The sequence below is a fragment of the Mastomys coucha genome, unplaced genomic scaffold (genome assembly GCF_008632895.1).
Source record: "Mastomys coucha isolate ucsf_1 unplaced genomic scaffold, UCSF_Mcou_1 pScaffold7, whole genome shotgun sequence".
NCBI lineage: Eukaryota > Metazoa > Chordata > Mammalia > Rodentia > Muridae > Mastomys > Mastomys coucha.
This window is the reverse complement of record NW_022196913.1, coordinates 28,609,555-28,636,937: the sequence shown is the minus strand read 5'-3', so window position 1 is coordinate 28,636,937 and position 27,383 is coordinate 28,609,555. Positions and strand designations below refer to the sequence as shown.

The 27,383-nt window shown below is 42.3% G+C and overlaps 1 protein-coding gene and 1 pseudogene across 12 annotated transcripts in view; both read right to left on the bottom strand.

Annotated features, from left to right (window-relative positions):
- Positions 1-27,383, bottom strand: part of LOC116081601 (cytidine monophosphate-N-acetylneuraminic acid hydroxylase) — a 107,258-nt gene that overhangs the window by 48,263 nt on the left and 31,612 nt on the right. For 4 of the 12 annotated variants that reach the window (XM_031358140.1, XM_031358134.1, XM_031358144.1 and 1 more), the window contains exons 2-6: positions 17,852-18,005; positions 17,481-17,684; positions 12,563-12,654; positions 5,515-5,624; positions 3,795-3,985 (exon numbers count right to left, since the gene is read on the bottom strand). In XM_031358140.1, the coding sequence (XP_031214000.1) occupies positions 3,795-3,985; positions 5,515-5,624; positions 12,563-12,654; positions 17,481-17,684; positions 17,852-17,919 (665 nt within the window). In that variant the 5' untranslated portion in view covers positions 17,920-18,005. Of the gene's footprint in view, positions 1-3,794; positions 3,986-5,514; positions 5,625-12,562; positions 12,655-17,480; positions 17,685-17,851; positions 18,006-18,846; positions 18,870-19,427; positions 19,629-19,833; positions 20,003-20,303; positions 20,706-27,383 lie in introns of those variants that run through there. The other 8 variants (XM_031358137.1, XM_031358136.1, XM_031358135.1 and 5 more) reach the window with 8 other exon arrangements.
- Positions 23,327-25,230, bottom strand: LOC116081603 (annotated as a pseudogene).

Genomic DNA, 27,383 nt, shown 5'->3' with positions numbered 1-27,383 from the left:
TTTTTTGTTTCGTTTTGTCTTTGAGATAGGGTCTCTTTGTATAGCCAAGCTGACCTAGAGTTCTTAAAACTCCTCCTAACTCAGCCTTTCGACAATTAGTATTACAGGCGTGAGGCACCATGCCCTGCGGTTTGGGTCTTAGTATATACCCTGAGGATTTTTTGTTTTCATAGATGAGAAAACATGTTCATAAATGCACAAATAATACAAACAATAAATTGGTGTTAAAACTTTGTTTTTTTCTGACCAAACCCAGCACTGCTTCCATTAGAAGTTAGTTTCTAATTTTAACATGGTTACTTTCTAGTTTTAGAATCAGACTAGTGTCTGGCCATGACACTATAATATCCGTAATCTACAGACAAACACATAAAAGCATCAGACTATCATACGAAGTGAAATATGTTGCTGTAAGCACAAACAAAATTTGCATGTCAGCATGCATCAGCTGTAAATTTGCATGTCAGCATGCATCAGCTGTGAATTTGCATGTCAGCATGCATCAGCTGTGAATTTGCATGTCAGCATGCATCAGCTGTACTAATCTAGCATTCCCATGCTGTGAAGAACCACGTGAAAAAGCAGAGCTTGTGAGGCAGGGAGAGGAAATAGGGAGGAAGCAGGTTTCATCCTCTAAGCAAAAGATGTAAAAATTCCAGGATTCTTTTGACTTGACTTTAATCTCTGAGTTCAGAAAACACATCTTGTATCATAAAGAGAATTAGGGAAAAATGACTCCAAAGAGATATTTACTGTTTTTTTGTTATTGTTTTCTGTTTGTTTGTTTGCTTGATTGCTTGTTTGAGGCAGGGTTCCTCTGTGTAACAGCTCTGGATGTCCTGGAACTCACTCCATAGACCAGGCTGGCCTTGAACTTACAGAGATTCATTTGCCTGCCTCTGCCTCCCGAGTGCTGGGATTAAAGGCACACTGCAGCCAGCTTGTCTTTTCTGCATTTGAGTACTTGGTCCATGGTTGGTAGCCATTTGGGAAGTATGTCAGGGGGGCATCCTCTTTGCTCATGCTCCTAGTTCAATAAGCACCTTGACAGTCATCCCTCCTCCACCCCACCCCACGATAAACTCTAATGCTCTGGGAATATAAGCCCAAATAAATTCTTTCTCTTATAAGTTGCTTTGGTCACAGTGTTTTATCATTACAGGAAAGTATCTAATGTTACCATCTAACTGATCATTCTTATTATCTGCTAATATCATATAACGACACTAAGTAGATGTTATAAAATAACATTTCTTTGAACCCTATTCACTCCACCACACTGTTTTTCCTCTCACTTTTATAATTCAGAGAAGTTTAACTAAAGTAAAGGTCAGACAGTAGGATCAGGGTAAATGGCATGGGTAGTTATTAAGTGACTCAGAAAGAACATAATTAAAAGGGGTTTGCCAAGGAGATGGATGGAATGTAAAACTCACAAGTCTTAGCAGCTTTTCAGTGGCAAACACTCATAAAATGTTTCACATTGGGTGTGTTATGACCCTGTCCTTAGTGTGTAACAACTTTGATCAGGAGACCCTGACACTGGTCTTCAACTGGTCTTTCGGTGGGGACACATGGTCTCCCTGGGAAGGGTAAATAGAATAGGTTTTGCAGGTGGACTGAGGGAGGTAGGGATGGAAGAAGAGATTACAGGAAAAGGCAACTGGAATTGGGGGTGTTTGGGAGGCAGTATAGAAACCTAGTACAGTAGAAACTTTCTGGAACCTATGAGGGTGACCCTAGCAAGGATATAAAGCTTGAACCTGTCATCTTCTGTAAATAGGAAAGAGTTCCAGTTATTGGACTGGGATACAAACCCAGCCACAAAACCTTAGACCTAAAACCTGTCCTTCCTGTAAGATGTACTGGGGGCAATGGTGGCTCAGAGCTGGTAGGAGTGGTCTAACTTGAGTCCCATACTGGTTAGGTACCTGAAACAGGATGGTCCAGAGACTCAGGGTAGAACCAAACATAACTGGAAAAGAGAGAGAGAGAGAGAGAGAGAGAGAGAGAGAGAGAGAGAGAGAGAGAGAGAGAGAGAGAGAGAGAGAGAGAGAGAGAGAGAGAGAGAGAGAGAAAGAGAGAGTTTCTTAGTGATACTCTGCTACGCTCATAGATTGATGCCTACCCAAATCGTCATCCTAGAGGCTTCCTCCAGCAGCTGATGGGAACAGATGCAGAGACCCATAGCCAAACATTAGGCGAGGCTAGGGGAGCCCTACAGAGGAAGAGGGAGAAAGGTTTGTAGGAGCTCATGGGGTCGAGGACACAGGGAGAATATGGCTTACCAAATCAACTAAGCAGGGTTCATAGGGGCTCATGGAGACAGAAACAGCAGTCACGCAGTTAGGTCCTCTGCATATCTCTATCATGGTCATGTAGCATTGTGTTCTTGTAGGACTCCTAACAGTGGGAGTCGGGGTGTCTCTGACTCTTTTGGCTGTCCTTGGGAGCCCTTTCCTCCTACTGTGTTGTCTTGTCTAGACTTGAGGATCTGTGCCTCATCTTATTCCATCTTGTTATGCCATGTTCAGTTGATATCCTAGGAGGACTGTTTTTATCTTAAGGGAAACAGAGGAGCAGCGGATCTGCAGGGTCAGAGGAGGGGGCGGGTGCTGGGGACTAGTAGTGGAGGGAGGGGAGGCTGTAGTTAGGATATATTGTATAAGAGAAGAATACATTTATAAAAGGGGAAAAAGTAAAGCAGGACATGGGTGTAAGGGATGGTAATCTTAGCACGTGGGAGGCTAAGACAGGAAGACCCAGATAAGCCTGGTTGCATAGCAAGGCGCCATCCTCAATAAACAATAAAAAAGCAGGGTTTGGCAAAACAGTGCATGAATTAGACTTGGCCTACTCCCTGCTTCTATATACAGCCTGATATAATAAGATAAAGGTAATAATATTTTATGATCCATGGGAATTATATCCATCACTAAAGTTTTATTGGGATATTAGTTCCTACTCTCCCTTGTACCTTGTACCTTGTATTGGGATATTAGTTCCTACTCTCCCTTGTACCTTGTACCTTGTATTGGGATATTAGTTCCTACTCTCCCTGTGGTACTCCTCTGTGTTCCAAGGGCAGTGGTAAGTGGGGTTCAACATATGTTTAAAACCCATAATACTCAGTTGGTCCTTTATTTTAAAAGTACCTGTCTGTTAATTTTGAGACAGTGTTGTTATGTAGCCCACACTGGCATTGAATTCTTAATCCTCCTGCCTCAGCTTTTCAAATGCTGATATCACTGACCTTTTACAATGTGTGTGTGTGTATGTGCATGTGTGTGTGTGTATGTATGCGTTGGTTTGTGCTATAAATTTTGAACAAAAACGAGGCTACTCTGATAAGCTTTATGCCTGTGCCTGTTCATGAACAGAGAGCAAAAATCTGTGAGAAGTTATAAGCACCCTGCTTTCCATAATGGCTCCCTCCTCATTCCTGTCGATATACACTGTGGAAGCATTTTGGAAATTAGAATTGAGGCACACATACAAAATTTTAATTTATTTTTTCTTCTTTTTCATAGTCCTAATGGTGCAAGTCAGAGTGCAGAAGCATCTAAAAATGTTTTATAAGCAGAGCATAGTGGCACATGTCTATAATCCCAGTATTTAGAAGTGGCAGTATAGCCATCAGGTAGGAGTTCTCATCCTCAGCTATATAGTGAGCTTCATACAGCCTGAACTTCATAAGATCCTGTCTAAGAAACAAAGCAACAAGCCAAAAGATCCCCTTGATGCCTGTAGTTCAGCCATTGCTATCTTAGGAGTTGGGCATGTGACTTCTTTACCTCAGGTGGTCTGAGTGCATGTGGCTGATGTAAATGAGGTCTGCTTTGCACAGCCTCTCCAGCCAGTCAGTTGGAGGCTCATGCAGCAGCCACCATCCTCGGGCAAAAGCAGGGCCCGTTAACCAAGGGTCAAACACCATCCGCTTGTCTCCCAACTTGAGGTCCATACAGGCATGAGTGAGATATGTTATCTGTTAGAATAGAGTGAGATTTCTGTTATGGCTTGGTCAGCAGCAATGGAGTGCAAGGCTCAGGCTGTTTCTCTGACAAGGTCAGGCCAGCTCTGGCTCAACTACAATGGCAGATGCACACTGACAGAACACAACACCCTCTACAGACTGTCAGACATGGACTTTAGTGCCTGGTGCTCCATGTCAAGTCAACAGTGCACCAGATTTTATTTACTCTCTTTAAACCAGCTCCAACGTGGTTAGCAGTGAGCAATGTTAGCACAAGCATTGGGGGACTTAGCATGCCAGTGTGACTTTGAGGGGTATTGATTATATGATTCCTAATTAGTTTGGTGAGTTGGCACAGCTGGGCAGACTGGAATAAAGTCAGGCTAGCTGGGCTCTACGTTACCCATTTACTCATCCTGTAGGATGCCAAGAGAATGGGTATCAACAATGATTTCCAGAGAGGCATAGGTAGGGAAATTCCAAATCTATTCCTCCGCCTCCCCTCACCCTCATGCCTGGCACATCCACAGATAAAGAATACACAGAGGAGCAGAGATACGGCAACAGGAAGGAATCTAGTGTGAAGAGCCAGGAACAGCCAGAAAACAAGTGAATTGTTATTATTCCTGTTCTGAGTGGAGTTTCATTTGTTTCAAAGAAAACAAAGAATAAATAAACCCCTGCCCAAATGTACAGAACTTACTAATCATACAGAAAAAAATATATATTTAATTTTGCTTTTTCATCTTCCCCAAACTTCTGAGGTGTTTTCCTTAGAGGAATGTGCTCTGAGGATAGAAATTGTGTAAAAGATTCATGAAGATCTCAGGATGAAGGCAAAGTTATAGAACGTGTTATCTGCTGCAGTGGGAATGCAGTTTATTCCCCCCAAAGGTTCATGTGTTTGAAACTTGGTGCCCAGTGTGGGCATGCTGAGAGTGCTTGGGTCTTTGAGAGATGGAGCCTAATATAAGGTAATTAATTCATTATTGGCAGAGCTTCTAGAAGAGATCAATATAGCTCTTCCAGGGTCACAGAATCTCAGGAACTAACTGCCAGTTCCCTCGAGAGTGAGTTTTCATGAGAGGACTGGCACCTCTCTCCAGTCATTGCTCTGCATGTATGACAGGATACTTTCATGCACACTCCTGCCATTGTGTGTCTGTCTACCCTGAAGAACTCACTAGAGCTTGGCACATACAAACACCATGCTCTTGAAGTTCTCAAACTATGAGTGAAACCTTCATAAAGTTCTCTGCTTCAAGTATTCTATCATCAAAGCACTGACTGACATTCTATCTTATCCACAAATGTTCAGGCAATAAAAATATTCTCTGAACTTCTTCCAATATAAATATACACATACACATACATATACTTCCAATATACATCATATCCATATCCATATATACTATAGTATATGGCATATATAATCTCTAGGTATATATGAATATAATTGTAAAGATATGCAAATATATGTATGAGTGACATCTTAGTTTCATTTTGTTATTAAGAATATTATAACATTGATGTTTCCTTACCTGTACTTCCCCAAAAGCTAATTCTTCAGGAGCCCTGGCATCAGAGTCCCAGGGGTTAGGAGGATTCAGTTCTACAAGGGAAAGCCCATTGTTTTCATCCATTTCGACAACTAGAACCAAAGGGACATAAATCTGAGCACGTGAAAAAAATGACATCTTTGAAAATATGCTACCAAACTACAAACACATAGTCAAAACACAGGTCAAAACCACACACAGCAGAAGCGAATATGCACTGAGCGCACAGCAGCTACCAAGGCAACAGCGCCGCCGTGGCTCATTTGTTCATGCCACGCTTAAGCAACCCAAGAGATCTCCGATATGCTTAACACAGGTACTGTGATGAAACCAGTGAAAGAGAGAAGGTCGGGGTTCTGGGAGGCTGTGTGGGAAGGAGCTCCTAGCCTGACAACAAAAGCCAAAAGAAGTATAACTAGGAAGCAGTTTCAAGCCATTCAAGCTAGATGTGAACCATGAGATGTCTGACAGACACAAACGAAATAGGACACAGGCAGTCAGCATGGTGCATGATGTCACGCAGAGGTATGCCAGCCTAGGAAAGCTTACAATTCACAAATATCTGTTACATGTCCAATCCAACCATGAGTCAAAATAAACCTCTCCTTGCCTAAGGTGTTCCTTGTCAGGAATTTGGTCACAACAATAAGAAAAGTAATTAAACAATTCCCAATGACAGTTGTCTCGCCGTCTGTTGAGATGGGCCTCTGCCCAATGCCACCCACTCCCACAAAATTCACAAACAAACAATCTTCATTTCAAAACGAGTAGTATTCACACTACTTTGAGATAACTTCTATCAAAGGAACTGTTGGAAACTAAATTTTAAAAAAATACAATTTAGAATTTGTCTCAGTAATGCTAAAAAAAAGACTTGCTTATCATTATGTCTTTTGGGTGTATGTATACATATTTCTCTGAGTACATGTGTGTGTGGAGGGCAGATGAACATACATGTACACATGGTGTGTGTGCATGAGGAGGCCAGAGGTTAACTTTGGCTGTTCTCCCATCTCATTAAGACAAGGTCTTTTATTTGACCTAAAAATTCACCAAGAGGGCTAGCCAGAGTGACCAGTGAGCTCTGAGGGATCCTCTGGTTTCCTCCTCCCCTTTTCTAGAATCACAGGTATACATTACCATGCCCAGTTTCTATTACATGAGCTTTGAAGATCTGGCAGCAGATCTTTGCTGGCTGAGCCAATTCTATTCTGTTTTGCATTGCAAACATTCAAAATGTTCTTTATTCACTCAAAAAAAAATGCACATTTAGTTGTCATCAAGGCCTGCTCATCTCCAGCTACACCCTCGTGCCCATTAATCATCCAAACAGGTCAGGCCAAACAGTGTTCCTCAGCCACAGTGGTCTAACATCTTTCCAACACTCTACTGCTCCACATTTTCCCCTGAAGCCCTGATCATCATACATATTTTTTTCTCTAAGACACCTATGGTCTTTCCAGACTGAGCCTTATGAGACCTGAGACAGATCTTTGCAATCTCAGAAAACAGTATCTATTCCACATCAGGGTATGTTTCGTGGCTCAGCCAGGCCTGCAATCCTAGTACTCGGGAGCTCAAAGCCTGGGGATCAGGAGTTGAATTCATCCTCTTGTAGGAGCCAGAGGGTAGAGAATACCAGGAGAACATGGCCCACAGAATCAACTAAGCAGACACTGAAAAAAAAATAGTAGCTTTACTGTGGTAATTATGCCTCCTTCCAGGAATGAATAACCTTAAGAAGAATGTTTATTATAGCACAAGCAAGCCAATGAAGAGAGGCTGATAGGAAAGTGAGGTTACACATCATGGGAGACCCTGACATGGGTGCTCCGACACCCACTAAAGAAGTTTCCTTCCTCTTATTTTTTCTCTCTTAAGAGAAGACCGACAAAGTGGAGGCTGTAAATCTTAGCAATTGCTTGGAAGGCATTTCCACAAAAGCCTTTGTACTCTTTACACAAGGATAATCCACCCACTTAGTAAAATTGAATGTGAAGTTTGTCAACTTGGTTTCTATAAATAAAGTACAGAGAAACTGTTATCCCTATTCTGATCTCAGGAAAAACGATCAAATGATATTCCCTGAAGCCTTCCCCTGCCCCATTTTGAACCAGGACCTTGCTGTGTAGTCCTGGCTAATCAGATGTTAGCCAAGCAAGTTTGGAATCCATGGCACTCCTGCCTCAGTCTCCCAAGTGCTGGGATTATAAGCATGTACTACAACCGACCCCTCCTTAAAATCCTTATTTAAAAAGAATAGGAAAGAAATGGAGCAAAAGCATGCCAGAAAGTTACAATTACCAGCATGATTGGCATTAGGACAGGCAGGTGGATTGTAGTGACGCAATGGCTGTAGGTGTCATGAGGAAAGTGTAAACTGTTGGGCTAATAATCGGTGAAATGGCAGTTGGTTTACTGAGTTTTCTGGTTGATTGATAATACAAAAGAAAGCCACCAAATCAAGACAATAGACGTGAAAATAGCTTTAAAAAAAGACTTGTGAATTGAACAGCTATAGAAGCAATTCCCTCAGAAAACTGAAATAGATAAAAAATAAACTGAAAAAAAATTCTAACAGCAAAAACAAGTTATCAAACACACTGTGCTAAATGCTAATTATCAACACATTAACATCACATTTGACCAACAAATGTAAACAGAAACAACGAGGAGAAGTAATTAATACCCAAAATGAAACGAACGTAAGAGCCTAATCATGTCCTGTGTAGTGAGGAGATTATAAGAATGTCCACATACTGTTTCTGGGAGAAAAAAGCCCATACATTCCAGTAAGTAGATGTCAATGCCATTCACACTGAGGAGAAATAAATGAATGAATGAATGAATGATAGTCTCACAAGTGAAAATAGTTTTTGTGTCCTTCCTACTTCTTAATTCATCATATTTTGTCCATGCAAGCATTTTCTCATTTTATTTAATTCTCTTTTCACTCTCATTCATAAGTTGTATTTGATACTATTTTGTAAATGATGATACCATTTTGTAAATGATTTTTATACCTACATTCATAAAAATATTGGTCTTTGATTTTCTTTTCTTGCAGTGTGTTCGTCTGGTTTTGGTATCAAGACCTCGTTGGTTTGAAACAGAATCACACATGACCAAGTGGGCTTCATACCAGACTGCTTCAATATTTGAAAAATGGACTGATGATTTGGTATTCAAAAGACCAATGGACTACAACACATTCACAGAAGAAATGTGGGAAATATATGAGAGCATCTCAATGGATACAAAAAAGATATTTGACAAAATACAGTGTCCTTTTATGAGTTAGAAGATACTGTTAGGAGACAGACTAGCAAAAGCAGGTCCTCAACCTGAAAAAGGCCGGCTGAGAAAACCCAGCTGCTGCCACTGTGAGAGCAGAGCAGAGACTGACTAAGGAGGATTTCTCTTGCCACTTCTGCTTGGAGGTCTGAGATAAAGCAACTATGCAAGAAAATGAAATAAAAGACATACAAACTAGAAAGAAATTAAGCTATCTATATTCATAGAGAACATGATCCTAAATACAAAACATCTAATACATCTAACAAGAAAACTATAGAATTAATAAGTGAGTTCAGGAAGGTTGTAGATCCATGATCAGTATGAAAGTTAACATTTCTATATGTAACAATGAGCAATCTTAAAGTTACATTTATAAGATGATCAAAATGAATAAAATATGCCAGGAGCCATCTAAGAGAGGCTGAAGGCTGCAGGTGATTTCCTGATGGTTCACCATGAACTGCGACGAATGAGCTTGGAGGCAAGACTCAAGGGACTTTGTCTATTGACTGATTCTTGCCATTGATATGCCTTCCCTGTCATTATTAAATTGATATAACAATCCGTGGGATTAGCCCACCCTATTGGGCACATTTTCTGCAAATCAGTGAAGATGCACTCTTTTATAGCAATGCTATATAGAGAATAGATGACTTCTTAATTCCTAATAACAATTTTACAGAATTTCTAAACATATGCAAATGATAAAAACCCTCTTCAATATGAAAACTGCAATTAGGATCCTGCCAGTCTTCAGGTGTCATGAGATTTATAACTTAGGAATACATACCTTTAAGCTGTAAAAGTATTAACTAAAGGCCTGGGGATGAACATTTTATTGTAAGTGCAAGGACAGAAGACAAAATGTTGACTGGGTTTATCTATACAAACTTCAATGTTATCTTTGATCTAAGAATTATAGTTTTGAACTCGCAATGAACCTGTGGAGCTAATAGCATATAATGAATGTTTAGTTCTATAACCAGTCTTAATGGAAATACATGTAAACATCTTTGTTTTAACGTCTTGTTCAATTTATAATTTGAATTTATGTTTGAACTTGTGTGAACTCTTGAAAAAAGGATGCTTGGAATACCATGTGATCTATTCTCCTGAAAAGATACAAAAAACTAGGAATGATGAATTAAGTAGGTGAAGAAGAAAAGGATAGAAGCATTATAGAGATGAGGGGCTGGACAGATGAGGAGAGACAAAGAAGAGAGCAGATCTGAGGATGTAGAAGGAGAATAGAGGAAAAGCAAAATAGAAATGGAAGAGACAGCAGAAAATATCAGAATGTAGCAGGGCTGAGGAGAGAAGAGAAGAGACTAAGGAGATGGAGCCATAGAGAGAGCAGAAAGCAGCAGGCAGGCTTTTCTTATAACGAGACAGGTTTTTAAATTCATTTAGCAATGAAAGGTTAGCAGCTCTTTCTCTGTCTATGCAATAAAAGTTGAAGGTTTTTTTTTCATCCAGAATGAGTAAGTTCCTTAAGCACTGGTGATTTTGCTTTTACCCTATCCACAATTTTATATATAGATCATATATATGTCATATATTTTATTATATATACTTATATATAATGTATATCATATATATAAGTATAGGTGTGTGTATAAGTATGTAGGTTGATGAGACAGATTGTTGGCCCCCCAAAAAAGTATGTGAAAATAAATATGTATGTATTAGTGTGTATATAAATGTATTGTGTTTATGCATATTTGCTTGTGTAAAAGTTTTTTCTTTTGTGAGCATGACTCTCTCTTCTCCTGGTTCAATAAAAGTTAAGTGCTTCAAGCTTTCTTGCCTGGCCAGCCTGAAGTCATCGGCTTTTGGCCTCAGAGTAACTTAGAGTCAAGACAGGTAAACGTTATTTAGTAATAAGCAACAGGTGCCGTTTTTCTTGAAGCCATTGGCTTCTGGCCCCAGAATAACTAAGAATCAAGGAGAATAAATATTATTCATACTAAGCAACTTTTACACTCACAAGACCAAGACCAAGTCTTGCCCCCACCAACGCTCCGTCCGATTGGCTGCCTCAGAGAGGACCCAGTATTTGGGCAAAGCTCCCGGCAAGATTACGTGTGAATTAATTTAACAAAAGTAGTACAAATCTTTCATAAAGCTAGGTAAAAAAAAAAAAAAGAAAAACAAACACATAGGTAACTGGATCAGAGTGAAGAGCTCATATAAACACACCTAGATAGAGGTATTTCAGTTTTGGACGAAGACGCCAAAACAGACATTAGAGAAAAGAAAACCTCTCCAGGAAACGGTTCTGGTCAACTGGATAACCACATGTACAAGAGTAAAACCAGATCACCCTCTTACCTTAATGAAAATTAACCCAAAAGGATCAAATACCTTAGTGCGGGATCTGAAACAGTGAAAACACTAGGGGAAGGAGTAGGAGAGAGAAATCCACCTGTCTCTGCCTCCCAAGTGCTGGGATTAAAGGCATGCGCCACCACTGTCCAGCGGTTTTGCTGTTGTTGTTGTTGTTGTTGTTGTTGTTGTTGTTTTAGACTAGTCAAGTGCAGTAGTGAGAAGGGGGAAGTGTAGAACAGGAGTTCAATCTGTAACTGACCATGAACAATCAATTGAGATAACTCACTACCTTCGGACCAGCCGGCAGTAATAGTTTTAAACTGTCCATCTTATATATTAGTTCAAGGTTTGTAGAATCACAAAACATTCTCAATGAAAGAGCCCACAAATAGCATTCAGCACACCCCCATCTTATAAGGAGGGAAGTTTGGCCAGGAAGGCTGAAGTGACAAATTCAAAGCCACAGTCCTGGTTTCTGGCTAAGCTCTCAGGTATACTCCAAGGGCCCCTCTGAAGGGGTGGGGCATTTTATCTCACATTCTACTGACTGGAAATGGAAAGTTCTTTGAGGTTAACGACTTTTTCTTATCAATGTGTTAAACCTAACAGTCATTCCCATATTTATGTAGTCAATGCCTTAGGTGGCAACATCCAGATGTTTCTGTGGACACATCAAAGGAATTTTTATTTGAAGCTACATGGAGGAAGGAGGAAGAGTGTGCCCAGGAGTGTCAGAGATTGCTGAAACCACCACTGCCGCTGAAGGTGTTTGTTTCCAGATCCGAGTTTACCTCCTCTGTGACCTGAAGCAGGTTGCCTGATGTCACTGAGCCTCAGTTTACTTGTTACTTGGATAAGAGCAGTAAGCCTCATGCCAGCTTCTTAAATAAATCATAAGAAAAAGTCAGGGAAAAAAAAAGAGTTCCAAATGCAGACAGGCACCTCTAAGAAGTGTATGAACAGGCCTGCAGCCTGTCAGGAAACAGCACCAACAACTGACAAATACTCGTGGCATTAACAAGCTTCTGCATGGCAAGTGAAGCGATTGGGTGAAGATAGCCCAGAGACTAGGCGAAGATATCTGCTCATGCTCCATCTGGCAGAACTGTAGCATCTAGACTATACAAAGAACTAAAAGAGCTAAACAATGAGAAATCGAGCTATCCAATCTATAAATGAGCTAGTGAGAGGAACAGGCAATTTTCCAAAGATGAAATGCAAATGATCAGTAAGCATGAGAAGGAAGACCTTGCCTCAATCAATCAATCAATCAATCACGTAAGTCTAACAGTTTAAAATCAGAACCGATCTGAAACTTGGAGTGGAAGCCATTAGGACAAAGCTTCCAAAGACCCCGTCCCCACCCCTTCCCCCACTGTGGCAGAAAGCACGGATGAGTGTTTACCAAGCTCATCTTGACAGAAGCTCCCTGGAGGGTTGGTATATTTCATGGTGCTCACGTCTAACTTCCAGTTGTGCTTTGTGCATTTAACAGACCTGGGGGGAAATGAGAGTCAGCTGTACGACACAGTGAAAAAAAAATTAGCGCTGCTGAGTGTGACGGCATCTCATGACTCAGAAGTCAAAGCAATCCATGGAACTCAAAATACATGAAAGAAAACCTATGAAGAGGTGATGGGGGGGGGGGAGCCAAGGAAATGGGGGCTAATTACCAAGCAATGTCGTTAAATGCGAAGAGCAAGTCTGTAACACACAACGATGTGTGTTAGAGAATGGACTTCAGGGTAACTCCTCCTGGTCAGGGAGCGTGCGTGGGTGGAGTCAGCTTGAAACGAGGCTATTCCTACACCAGCTTTAGGGGAAGAGGAGGATGGCCAGTGGTAAAGCAATGCTTATACACATGTGATAAGCAGGCCACTGGTGGGGACCCGCGCTTCCTGAAGACAGCGCTTATCCACAAAGACACAAGAGTGATATTCTCACAGCAGCTAAGTGAGGTTCAGAGAGAATGTGGTCATGTGTATGTATGACTTATCTCTCCTCAGTCCTCACTTCTACTGTTTAACTGGTTTCATATCCCCAAAAGTTTAAGGTTTAAGAGTATGATTACCAGATCACATATAATATACTCAGATAAATATGAATTTCAGACAAAGTGAGTATAGAGAATGTTTTCTTTCTTTTTCTTTCTTTCTTTCCTTCCTTCTTTCTTTCTTTCTTCCTTCCTTCCTTTCTTTCTTTTTGACTCTTTTCAAGACAAGGTTTCTCTGTGTAGCACTGGCTGTTCTGGAACTCTCTTTGTAGACCAGGTTGGCTTTGAACTCACAGAGATCCACCTACCTCTGCTTCCTGAATTCTGGAATCAAAGGCATGTGCTATCATGCCCTGCTAAAAGTGAGTATATTTTCAAATGCACATCTCCCACAATTTTAAACATGTACTAAAATTATTTTTTTATCTGTACATATTTAGGTGAATGTTCTACATTTCTATTTATTAATTTAACTCAATTTCAGAATATATACAACCAACAGGAAACTTTAAAGGAGGTACTGTATAATTTTTGATATTTGCTTAAACTTCCTCCCTCCCTCCCCTCCTTCCTTCCTTCCTACATTCCTTCCTTCTTGCTCTCTTCAACTTTTTTGAGGTAAGATCTCATGTAGCCCAGGCTAGCCTTGGCCTTAATATGTAGCTGAGACTAACCATGACCTCCTCATCTCCCTACTGCCTCTCAGGTCTTTGTTTACAGGTATGCAACACCATTCAAGGTTCACTGCTGCCAGCTCTGTTTAGTTTTTCAGTCAGAATTTTACTTTGTAGGGCAAACTGGTCCCAGACAAACAGAAACCCCTATCTCAGTCTCCCGAGTACTGGGGTCATAGGCGTGAGCTCCCATGACCAGCTCCCTATCATCTCCCCAGAAGATAAAGCTTGCCAGATCTGGGAGTGCTTAACTGGAAATAGGGTACACCTGGGGGTGCTCATTCAGAAGTAGGGTACAAACCATTTCTTTTCTTATCTTTATAAATTTCTGTTTGATGTTGGTTTTGTTTTAAGAGGCAAGGAATTTTTTTTAACTAAGAAATGGCTCTTACTAGAAGCATCATTTTTAAAAAAAAAGGAAGAAAGAAAAGAAAACATATAAAATATATCATGCTACCATTTCCAAGCTTTGTTGTATCCAGAATCTTTAAATGTCCTTTATAGGTCAGCAAGAAAGCATAGCCCACAGTTTGATTTATGAATAATTACTTTGTAGCTTCTCCCTTTCTAAGGAATGAGTGGGAAACTACCTCTAAAAATCAGGATGGGGCATTCCAGATGGAATTGTAGAATATTCTAGAACCCAAGAGGGTAAGCTGATAGAACCAAGTGTGGTTGCATAGCAGCTTAATCAGAGGGCACTGGGAGGGGACAGGTGTAGGACAGGAGAAGATAGAGGGACAGGAGACAGGAGGGTGTGGGAAAGAAATAGGAGACAAGAGAGGTGGAAAGGGTGGGCCCCTTCCACACATGGAAGTTATGAGAGCATTAGACTTAAGAACATGAGATGTACAGCTTCTAAGATCCTGGTTATGTGTCAGAAAGAAAACTGGATAGCAGGAAGGAATGGATTATGCTTGACTGTACCCTGAGAAAGATGCTCTTCTAAGATTGGCAACAGTACAGAGGCTCCAGGAGAAGAGTGGAAGGCAGAGAGGCAAATGGGAGCCTTCGCAGGCATGCAGGTTCACTACTGTGTGGTGAGCTCCACAGAGAATAAAGCGGAGAGTGCCCAGCTTCCCCTGTGAGCGCAGCAAAGAGAAGAGGTTTGTAGGCTGGGGATGGCTCAGTGGGTGACAGGTTTGTCATGCAAGCATGAGAACCAGAGTCTGAACCCCTGAATTCCTGTAAAATGCTTGGAGTAGCAGCATGCATCTAGAACAGGCACTGGGGATGTGGACACGGAAGGATCCCTAGTTAATTAATGAGGTCCAGCTTCAGTGAGAGATGCTTAAAATGTAAGGTGGAGGGTGGAGTGGGATTCAGAAAGATATCCTCCTCTGTCAACATTCAGCCATGTGCATGCGCATGCCGGCGCGCGCGAACACACACACACACACACACACACACACACACACACACACACACACCAGAGCTAGGGTGCTGGCAAACCAAAACTCAGATTAACCACCTTAAGGCTTTGCGTAAGGCAAGAATGGTTGGTCTGTGGTGAGGAACTTACTATATTTAGGTGAGCGACCTGATTGCAAAAACAATCCGTTCTTCCAAATAATCTGTGTGTACAGACCACAGGAAGTTCATGGCCCCATGTGAATAGTAACAGCAGTGAACATTCATTGGCTGCTCATCATATGCTATGGTGATATTCTTTTAAACATTTTGTGTAGATTTTTAGTGAGTGGGCCTTCTTTGTGTGTGTGTGTATGTGTGTGTGTGTGTGTGCGAGTGAATATATGCATATGCATGTGAGCAAAAAGTCACTCAGGAGTCTTTCTCAATTTCTTTTCCATTTACTTTTTTCTTTTTCTGAAATTTATTTTCAATAATCCTTATTTAAAAAAAAAACACACAGCTTGAAAATAAAAAACATTACACATCAAAATTATCGAGACCCAAATTGTACAACTTAATAAACTTATAGTTAGGGTTAGGTTAACATTCAGAATGGAATATGAAGCTTCACTTTTAAATTTGAGACTTTCAGGACTGAACATACTGTATGCATTTATCCACTACCCAAACCACAATATCCATGACAGAATTAGAACTAGAAAAGCAACTTGCATCATACCCTCTATCCTAACATATCTGTCATAGGCAGTTACTCCTTCCTCATTTCTTCCATTTGCTCTGAGAGACAGTATCTCTCTCTGAACCTGAAGCTCACTGATATTAAGCTAGACTGGTTGGCCAGGAAGCCCAGGAATCCTCCTGCCTCTGCCTCTCCAAAGGTGAGAATTGCAGGCACGCACCACAGTGCCTGGCCTTTTACATAAGTGCTCTGAATCTGAACATGGGTCCTCATGCTTCAAGAGCAAATGGTTTACTCTCTCAGAATTCTGACAAAGTAGGTGACATATTCATCTTATAGGTGAGCAGACTGAGGCTGAGAAAGATTATGAACTTGTTCCAGATTACTCCAGAGCTTGTGAGTAGTGAGGCAGGCAGGCAAGGAGGAGAGAGCCCGTTTAGCTTTAACGCCCTCCTCAGTGGTTAGCTACATATACAAAGACAGGAAACTCAATGTCTCCCAAAGATAATCAGTGGGAGAACTAAACCTCTATCTACCCTGAATCCTGCAAGAATGTACCAGAGATGGAGGAGGTGAGGTCCCCTGCCCTATTCCCTAGGAAGATGCCAACATCCAAAATTGAATATTATCTGCAGTTTCTGGCTATAGGTGTAACAGAGAGTCACACTGGAAAGTCAACTAGGATGTGGAACTGTATCTGTAATCAAACAAGTCTATGGGTAGTTGTGAGAATATTCTAGATTTGGGGATTGTCCTCTGCACAATGATAGTGGAGCATTCTTGGAGAATCCCTCAGCTCCCTCTGTCACTGAACTGTCTGTACAAGGCCACAGGTAAGATCACACAAAGGGATGACAAGGCCCAACACCCAAGGACTCAACCCAAGTAGACCAGGTCAGGCTTCAGAGGACTCTAAAGGGTAGGATACAACATTCATGAGGTGACTGACACTGACCCAGCAGATGCCCAAGAATTCTCTTGAGCTGTGCCAGGTAGTTCCCCAAAGCCAAACAACTCCGTCTTAACATTGCTGCTGCCAGAGGACACACATATATGGGGATGAAGGCTGGCAAAGGCATAGGCTCTTAGAAAAAATAATCAGAACCACCATTGTATAGGGGAGACAGCTGGAGCTCTGTCTCACCTCTAAGCGTAGCTAGACTGACAGAAAAAAAATCTATTGGCTTTTTAGTAAGCACTCTCTGTCTAATCTGTCTGTCTGTCTGTCTCTTGTGTTTGTGTGTGCATGCGCCCACGTGCGTGTGTGTGTGAGAGTGAGTGTGTGGTGTGCACATGTGCATATGCATGCGTGTCCTGGAAAAAGGACTACTAGAAGAATGAATGCAATACCTCATGTATGTGTTCCTACTCCTACTAGCTAGAATTGTCAAGCTAACTTAGAGTTCTTAGAAAGAGAGAAGAGAAAGGACATCTAAGCAAAACATAATTTTGAAGCCAGGAAACTGTCCCAATGAAACAAGAGGAAAACTTACTAGAAGCAATTTGCTGACTGGATCATTTAAAATGTCTAGGGCGAGCACTCTTCCTGTCAAATCTAACTGCAAACAGGGTCACTGGCAAGAGAGCAAAGGGCCCAGGGTACCTTCCGTCTAACTCCTCGATGTCTTTCATGAACAGGCCTCCTTGGTGCTTGCACAGGTTCTTGCATGCCTTTATGTGGTCCTTCTCCTTGTATAAAATGTACTCTTTCCCAGTAGTCTTATTTCGAAAAAAATTGATTCCGTCCTTGAGGTTGGCAACTTCAGCAGGAGACAAGGACAACAGGGTCTCAGCTGTCTGTTTCCTGCTAGGAAAAGACAGGCATTACTAAAGGAGCATGCACCCTGTTAGGTTTGAAGGAATACACATTCCGAAATGACAGCTGAAAACGTCCCTTTTTGTCTGAAGCATCTCCCACAACCCAGGCTCAGTGCCTCTCCCCCCACCCCAGTAGGTAGTGCCTTTCTTCCCTACCTTTCCATGCAAATGTGCACTCTGCTTTCATACAGAACTGAGCCCTTTCTCACTTGCCTGTCCATCATCGGCCAGCTCCAGGGTATTGCAAAGCAGTTGCTGGTGTTCCTTCTACTTCTGTGGCTCACACCAGGAAGGCGAGGATGGCTTTAGACTGTGTGGAGAGTGAATGTTTACCCAAATTCACTATTTCCGTTGATAGTTTCCTCTCCCCACCCCCACCTCTTTTCAAAGCCTGGGTCTTCAGTTCAGCTTTCTCTGGCTTCTCTTTTACACCTGGACACCCCTCTGCCCTACAGGGAGTTCAAGTCCTGCAGGATCACCATCAGCCTACAGGTTCAGCTAGAACTCGCCCCTGCTTGGCCAAACCTTCTGGATCCATCCCTGACTACTTGGCCGGACCCTCACCATTCAGAGTACCAAAACCAGCACCTGGTGCGCCACCTGCTCGCCTACACGTGTTCACTTTCAGAGCTCTGCCTTTAGTTTGTTTTTCTTCTTGAACCATTTAGCTGACTGCTTCCCATGCTGTGCTCATCAGTTAGCTATTTAACAACATAAATCTCTCAGGCCCTAAGTTTGAGTGATTTACAGAAAACTTCAGCTGCAGTGAGGTATCAGAACACCATCCAACTTCACCACGGCTCCTCAGCAGGCTCTCTATGAATCCTAACAACATCAGAGTTGCATGCAGAGAGTTTTCAAAATAAATCTTTTTTTTTTCATATCTGTGATGCAAAAATCTGGGTATGTGTGGGCTTATTTGTATCTTTTACTCCAAGCTTAAAGTGGCCCAAATTATCTCCTCTCCTCGTGTTGCCTTTAAAAATGAGCTCGAGTGTACTGGGTTGATTTCACTTTCAGTCTGTAAATGTCTTAAGCCAGAAGATAAAAAAGAATCAGGGGTGCGGGTGGAGGTGGGGGTGGCAGGGTGAAGAAGTCAAGCTACTTCCCGTTCTGAACAGATGAGAGCACAGCTCTAGGTCAAGTCTTACAGTAGAGGTCCACTGTCACATCAGTCTTCAACTTCTCTCAATTCTGTTCACAGCAGACAAGGCATTATTTCAGAGACATCTTTTTAAGTGAATATGGTTGGAAGGAGTCCAATCTAAACCTTGTGAATCCTTCTACTGTTTTCTTATAGTGTAAAGAGCTAGCACTGAGTTAAGAGCATGCACAGGCGCCACGCCTATACAGTGGTTAAAAGCACACAGGAAAACCATCTTCAGATACACAGGAAAACAGATCTTCAGGTGAACGGGATCACAAAACCCACATTCTGTATTGGAGTGCGGCTGTATTACCCAGTGAAAAAAAGCAAGTGCAATGAACTGCAGCTCATCCTAGCACCAAACGGTAAAATAAAGTGTGGGTGTTCCAGCGCACAAGCTTGTTTCTGTGATAGGGTCTTATGGAGCCCATTCTGGTCTCAAAATCATTACGTAGGTGGTGACAGCCTTGAACTTCTGACTCTCGTGCCTCTCTATCCCAAGTGTACCAACCTACAGATATATGCCCTAAACTTCTCAGACTCATGGGCATCCCTCCCCAGCTTCTTATTGCCTTGGAATCTTACTATTTCTCTTGCGTTTTCTCTCGGTCCCCTCTCTCTTGCTCCTATCTCTTGGTCTCCTTTGCCTGCACTCTCTGTCTTCTTCTCTTGCTCTCTGCCATCCTTTCATCTCATGGATTGGTCCAATCCACAGGCCATGGTATACTACTTTCTTTCTTTGCCCTGGACTCTTCCAGGTGCTTCTTGCTGTACTTTCCCTCATATCTGCACCAAAACAAAACAAAACAAATAAACAAGCAAAAACAAAAACAAAAAAACAAAAAAATAACCAAACAATCAAAAAACCTTTCCCCTCAACCATATCTTTAAATGGTCACGTCCTCAGTTTATCTCTTTCCGAGGGGGCCTGGCCTCTCCTAGTCAAACCATGCCACTAATTTGATTGTTTCTGCCAAGTTCTGCCACCTACCAATGTAGACTCCAAATTCTAGAGCCTGCTTCTTCCCTCTACCTGGTATGCTTCTTCACTGTGATTCTGGGCACCTCAGTTTGGCCTTCTCAGGGTCCTGAAGCCTGCTATGCTATCCTGGGCACCCATTACATGGAATGGCTCTGCTTCTCCCTCTACCTGCTCTCTCTTTGTCTAATGGGGAAATACCACCCCAGCGCTGCCTGCTTTGTCTCTGTTGGCTCCCTGGAGCTTAATAAAAAGCACACCAGTGTGCTGGGAAGCTCCTCTTGTCTCCTGGGTCCCCATCACATAGAAAGACACCTCTCCTTTAGTATTTGGGACATTTTTCTCTGACAGGTCTCTCAATCCACTTAGGGATGCCCCATATTATAATTCTCATCACCGGGACACTTCCCTTCTCCCTCCCCCATTTTCTCCCCCCCCCCACACACACACATGTTCTCAATTCCCTCCTGGAGCTTTCTTACCTGCACCTAGAAGCTGCCTGCTCTGCCTTTGTCCCTCCCATTGGTTCACTGGAGCCTTGTAGCTTTCCACAGCTCTCTTATGAGTCTCTACAAGATTGGAATCCTCCCTTGGGTGGAGTTCCCACTTTGTGACTCTTTTCCTACTTATCTAATCTCTTTTCCTGCTCTAACTCAGAGATTTCATCAAAGCTTTGCTGTTCTTCTGCAAATGGGCTTGGCTTCACTACAGTTCAATGGCCAAAGCATGACATACTCTATTTACAAATTCTTCCAGACTGTTACAACTTCTGCCACTGCACAAACAAATGATTCCCCAAATCCCTCATATCTGAACTTCCTCGGCTCCACACTCTCAAAAGTCTCTTATTGTTAAGCTTTTCTTCTACCCACTCTTGAAAAGTCTTTTATTTCTAGGATTTCTTTGCTCTCAGCTCTCAGAAAAGCCTCCTAAGACTATTGTGTAAACTCTTATCTCAGGATTTGCAAGTTCATTGGGTATGATTAAAAATTTATAAAATCTGTAACAAACACTAGCTTAAAACTTGTAGTAGTGCCGGGCGGTGGTGGCACACACCTTTAATCCCAGCTTGGGAAGCAGAGGCAGGTGGATTTCTAAGTTCGAGGCCAGCCTGGTCTACAGAGTGAGTTCCAGGACAGCCAGGGCTACACAGAGAAACCCTGTCTTGAAAAAAACAAAACAAAACAAAACAAAAAACAAAAACAAAAAACCTTGTAGCAAAAAAGCTAATGGTTAAAAAAAAAGTCTATACATATGTAATCTTAATTTGTTTCAGCATACTATAAATCTGCTACAGCATACATACACACACACATATGTACGTATATATATATATGTGTGTGTGTATATACATATAAACTTGGATTCAACTCTTGTTTAGTAAGATAGATGTTTTTAAATATCAAACATGTGGCTTGTCTCCATCTTGACTGATGACTTAATCAGGATGGAAGCAACCATGTGGCTGGCAGTCATCTTTACTAGGTTGAAGAGAGCCAATGCCATGTAACTTTACCACCATCGTGATTAAGATGACCATGTAGTATATGCCAACAGAGGTGGTACACATAAATCTTCGTAGTCCTACTAAGCCCTCTGCTCATCATAGTGTCTGCTTTTAGACTAAGAAGACAGCAGTACGGTCTCTAAGATGTTTGGATTAGGCTAAGCCTCTGTATGATGTTTTGGGTTAGGCTAAGCCTCTGTGTGATGTTTTGGGTTAGGCTAAGCCTCTGTGTGATGTTTTTTGTCCTGAGAGTAAAAGTTTTAGATTAAAAAAAAAACAACATATAAATAAAGTATATTTGATTAAGGTTTGTAAATTCCTAAGGTTTTAAAACTCAGGTTAACAGAACTGACCTGGAGATATATGTGCAACCACTTAGGTCTTCACTAACTGTGTTCAATAACAGGCTTCTGATAAGTAAGCAAGATAAGTAGCAAAATATATTTGATAAATAAGGTTTATGAATTCCTAAGGTCTACTTAGACTGACAGCAACTGACTCTCTGATCTCTCTGTTTTTGCCAGCTTTGTTAAGCTTTAGCTGTTTGGAATAAATAATTAGTTATACACACTGTCAACATTCACCCTTGGACCAGAGGAAGGCTTTCTCATACCTGAGCATGACCCAGGAGGAAGGCACTGCCAACGTCCTGTGGGTCTGAGACATTGATCCTTGGCATGCTTCTGCCCATGTAAACAACGCACTTCCATTCAAGACTCCCTTTGTTATTTCTACATTCACTTCCTTGCCATCCCACATCCCTGCTTACACTCTTGCCATGAATTCCCTCAGCCATGGACCTGTATATGTGAGCTAAAATCAACCCTTTCCCCACCAGATTGATTTTAGCCATGACATTTTATCACAGCAATAGAAACCACAAGACACAAGTTTTCACCTTGGGAACCTAGAAAAAGAAAAGCAAATTCAAGGCAGAAAAAAAAAAAAGACAAGCTGAGCAAAACAATATGGATTTGGAATCAGGAAATCAGTATATAATAATCTGTACTCCCAGGTTGGGGATGTGGCTTGGTGGGAGAGCATTTGCCTAGAATGTAAGAAGCCCTGGGTTCAATCCGCATCACCAAACAGCCAAATAAGAAGCCTGTAACTATGAAAAGGTAGATGAAATGTAAGTGGTCTTCAACTCATGGTGGTTTGACACTTTTTTTTTTACACTTGAAGAGTTCAATGTTTATTTAGTTTGCATTACCCCAACAGTAGCCCCAATGCTATGTTCTACTCTCGGCTCTGAAGTCCTACAAAAATAAAGCCAAGCTTTTACGAGGTGACTTCATCAATACAGAACTAAAGCTTTGCAGCTATTTTGAAGGGGTTTTGGTTATCTAGGGGCTTATTTTCAACAAAGTGCCCTGTGAGAGGATGCATGCTTATACAGAAGATCTGACACATTTACTCATGCAACAAATTTATGTCCCCACCCTCCCCCCATCACCTTTAAAATAAACATAACTATTTACAATCAAGGAAATAAGGACAGTGACTTTGAAAATGGAAAAAAAAAAAGACTGGCTCATTTCAAAGTGAGTGAGAACACTTAAGAGGCTGACAAGGACAAGGTCCGGTATACCATGTGAGCTTGCCTAGGGTTTCAACACTATGCCTCAGTGCCTGTGGGAGGCAGGCAGGTTCTACACGACACTCAGGCCTTTCCCACTACTCCACTCATCCTGTTAGCCCCCAGCATTGACCATCATTGGTTCATTACACAACATGATCCATGAAATGCCCGCCACCCCGTCCCTGCCCTGGCCCTCCCACTCCGTATGACTGGCTCACCCTGTGCTGGCCTTTCCTGGCTCCTGAGACTTCCCACTTTTAGCAGTTGGGGTACCAAGCCAGCAGCACCAGGGGGCAGATGGGTTGCAGAGACACATTTGGACACCATACATGCCAAGTAAAATTTGGTTCCATTTTAAGAGTCAAAGCTGTCATTAAAAAAAAAAAGTTACAAAGTGATCTATAGAAACCTTTTTGCAAAATACCAAAACCTTACTATTAGGCTGTGTGGAACCAAGAAAGAAATGTAGGTCAAGACACCTTCAGAGGTCACCTACAAATACTTCTCAAAAAACAAGTGGTTCTAACTCTCAGATCATGTCCAAGTTAGGTTAAGTCCAAAACTAAGTAACAGTATGAGGGTTTCCAGTCTGGTAAAGAAGGTTCACTTCTCCTGCTGACTGTAGCGTTTCCTTCTGTCCTTATCTTCAGAGCAGCACCTTTGCCTCTTTAGGACCTTGTACTGCACCCTTATACCGGGCCAGTCCCAGCTCGGTGGGAAGTGGGGTTGCACCGTGTGGTCCCATCTCCTCTGCCTCCTTGGAATCCACCTCGTGAACTGCGGCTACGAAGGAACCTCCCTGACACTCCGAAAGTCTCAGTGTTCAGCTTCCTCTCTTCAGCCCATGTTGTCCGCCTAGAACTTGTTTTGAGTTCAGAAGGGATGTTGTCAGAGAAGGACTTGGATTTGTCATAGTAACAGTTGGGCCCCAGAAGATCCCCCTCAGCCGGAGTCTCTCCACTCTGGGTCATCACAGTTGGGTCCTTCTCTTCCCCCTTTTCAGCTTTGTCTTCTTTAAAATTCAGTTTCTTTTTAAACTCTTTATCAAGCTCCTCTCGGTTGAACTGGGCATTTGCACTCTCAAAATCAAAGTCCCCTTCAAACTTGATTGTGTTTTCCTTAACATTAGTTGGACCGTTTTGCCCTCTGGAACAATTTCTTGTTCTCCGATTGCCTGACTGCCACCATGAAGGTCTTCTGTTCTCATCACTCACCTTGAGTGTGCACGGGTGGCTGCTGGACTACATCGCTGGCAAGCTTGCTGCTTGGCTGAGCCTGGCGACCATTGAGCTGTGTCGCTGAGAAACTTGCTGGACAGCAGTTTCTTAGCATTCAAGTTATCAACAGAACTAGTCTGGACAGCCTGTTCCACCATGGGGCTCTTGCCGACTGGGGTAGATGGGAACCCAGCTCCTAGACCTAAGGAAGCAGCATACTGCTGGCTGAGCAGGGAGCTGGCTGCCAGCTGGCCATACAGTGGCATCCCTCTGAAGGGGCTGTAAGGCACATGGGCTGGAAGGGCGAGGCGGAGGCAGAGCCCAGGGAGGACTGAACAATAGCAGGGTCCTGAGGGAGCGGGTGCTGAGCCTTTGGAGGTTCGCACACAGTAATATCTTTGATGTACTCATAAATTTCCTATCTTGAGGGAGCAGGCCTGTCTGTGGGACGGTCTTCAGTACAAAAGACCTCACTTTGGCAAACGCCACGGTGGAATTGTCAGTGTCGATGGTGTAGAGATCCGCCCTCATAGCGGATCTGCGCCTTGGAGATGAGGCTGATCTTGTTGCCCAGATACGGGGGTGCCGGACAAGCCGCTCCTGCCAGCGGCCGGGGCGCGCAGGGCGCAGGGGCCAGGGGCCAGCGCCGGCTCTGCCCGCTCCGTCGCCACGCGGTGGCCTGGCTGCCCACTCCACTCCTCGCCAAAGCCGAGGCGCCTCCTGCCAAGCCTAGGGTCTGTGGGCCACGATCCAGTGGGAGAGGGAGCACAGCGAGGCGCTCAGCCTGAGTCTAAAGGGGGTGGGGCAGTTTACACCTTGATAAACCATGTATGAGCTGAAACTATAAGTCAAATGAATGAAATATCTCTAGTCTAGTGAACATAGCTTAGCAATACAGTACACCATGCAGCCCTGTCACAGCTCTTGCCTGGGGGCCATGCATGTCCCAAGAGTGTTATGGACACAGCCCAACATACTGTATTAAGAGTGTCATGGTCCGGTCTGTCTAGTCTGGTGCCCTGAGCAGACCTTGAGTGCAAGCTCCACAGCCAGTTCCACAACACCCAGAGGAAGCTCCACTCCCAGGTGCTCTATCATACCCAGGATCAGAGGTGAGGAGGACACAACATCTGTCCCAACACCGGAGTAACTGGGACCAGCAGGACCCAGGTGCACAGGAACTCCGCTAGCCCAGTGGCTCGGGTTCCTTCTGGTCTGTCTAGGCTGGCGCCCTGAGCAGACCTTAGGCACAAACTCTGCAGGCAGTCCTAAAACACCAGACAGAGGAAGCTCCACTCTTAGGTGTTCTAACAAGCCCAGGATCACAGAAACCCAGAATCACAGGATCACAGAGACAACTTGACTCTGAGGAGTTCTGACAGGCTCACAGCCAGGATCACAGGAAGGACAGGCTCCAGTCAGATTTAGTAAGGACAGGTAGCACTACAGATAACCAGATGAGGCAAGGCAAGAGTAAGAATATAAGCAACACAAACCAAGGTTACTTGGCAGCATCAGAACCCAATTCTCCCACCATAGCAAGTCCTGGACACACCATTACACCGGAAAAGCAAGATTCAGATCTAAAATCACTTCTCATGATGATGATACAGGACTTTAAGAAAGACAAAAAAGGAGGGGGGGTAGGCAGGCTGGAGAGATGGCTCAGCAGTTAAGAGCATGGACTGCTCTTCCAAAGGTCCTGAGTTCAGATCCTAGCAATCACATGGTGACTCAAAACCATCTATTATGAGATCTCATGCCTTCTTCTGGGGTGTCTGAAGGCAGCTACAGTGTGGTTACATATAATAAATAAATCTTTAAAAAAAAAGACATAAATAGCACCCTCAAAGAAATACAGGAGAACATAGGTAAAGAGCTAGAAGCCCTTAAAGAGGAAACATAAAAATCCCTCAACAAACTACAAGAAAACACAATCAAACAGGTGAAGGAAATGAACAAAACCATCCAGAATCATAAAATTGAAATAGAAACAATAAAGAAATTAGAAGGAAAGACAATCCTGGAGATAGAAAACCTAGGAAAGAAATCAGGAGTCACAGATGCAAACATCACCAACAGAATACAAGAGATAGAAGAGAGAATCTCAGGGGCAGAAGACACATTGAAAACATTGAAACAACAGTCAAAGAAAATGCAAAAAGCAAAAAGCTCCTAACCCAAAACATTCAGGAAATTCAGGATGCAATGAGAAGATCAAACCTAAGGATAATAGGTATAGAAGAGAGTGAAGACTCCCAAGGTAATGGGCCAGTAAATATCTTCAACAAAATTATAGAAGAAAACTTCCCTAACCTAAAGAAAGAGATGCCCATGAACATACAAGAAGCCTACAGAACTCCAAATAGATTGGACCAGAAAAGAAATTCCTCCCGTCACAAAATAATAAAAACACCAAATGCACTAAACAAAGATTTTAAAAGCAGTAAAGGAAAGAGGTCAAGTAACATATAAAGGCAGACCTACCAGAATTACAGCAGATTTCTCACCAGAGACTATGAAAGCTAGAAGATCCTGGGTAGATGTCATACAGACCCTACAAGAACACAAATGCCAGCCCAAGCTACTATACCCAGCAAAACTCTCAATTGATGGAGAAAACAAGATATTCCATGACAAAATTAAATTTATACAATATCTTTCCACAAATCCAATCCTACAAAGGATAATAGATGAAAAATACCAACATAAGGAGCAAAACTACACCCAAGAAGAAGCAAGAAGGTAATCTTTCAACAAACCCACACAAACCTAATTCCACCTATTACAACAAAAACAATAGGAAGTAACAATTTTCTTAATATCTTATGTGAAAATTAATATTACCAACATACCTAATCGATTGAAATCCAAAAATATGAGGACTGTCATTCAATGGTCTCTCTAATTTGGTAATTGGAGAAATAGGTCCAATATTGTACAATCCATATACATTTTCAGCTTGTTTGTTCATGACAGTGTCTTGCTGTACACAACATAATGGTCTTGAAATCTTGTTTTTCCTATCTCAGTATTGTTTATTTCATGTTTTTACACTATACTATGGTTTTCAGAACAGCTTACATTATTTCAAAAGTATTTATACAGCCAAAAGAAATGTAGACAATTAAATTTGGAGGTGACTTGTAAGAGAACAACAAAGAGTGAGACTGAATGCTTTGCTTGACGTTAGTAACTATTGTATCAAGTTTGAAGAAGAGGACTTTATAAGTTACTCTTTCTCTGAGATGAATGC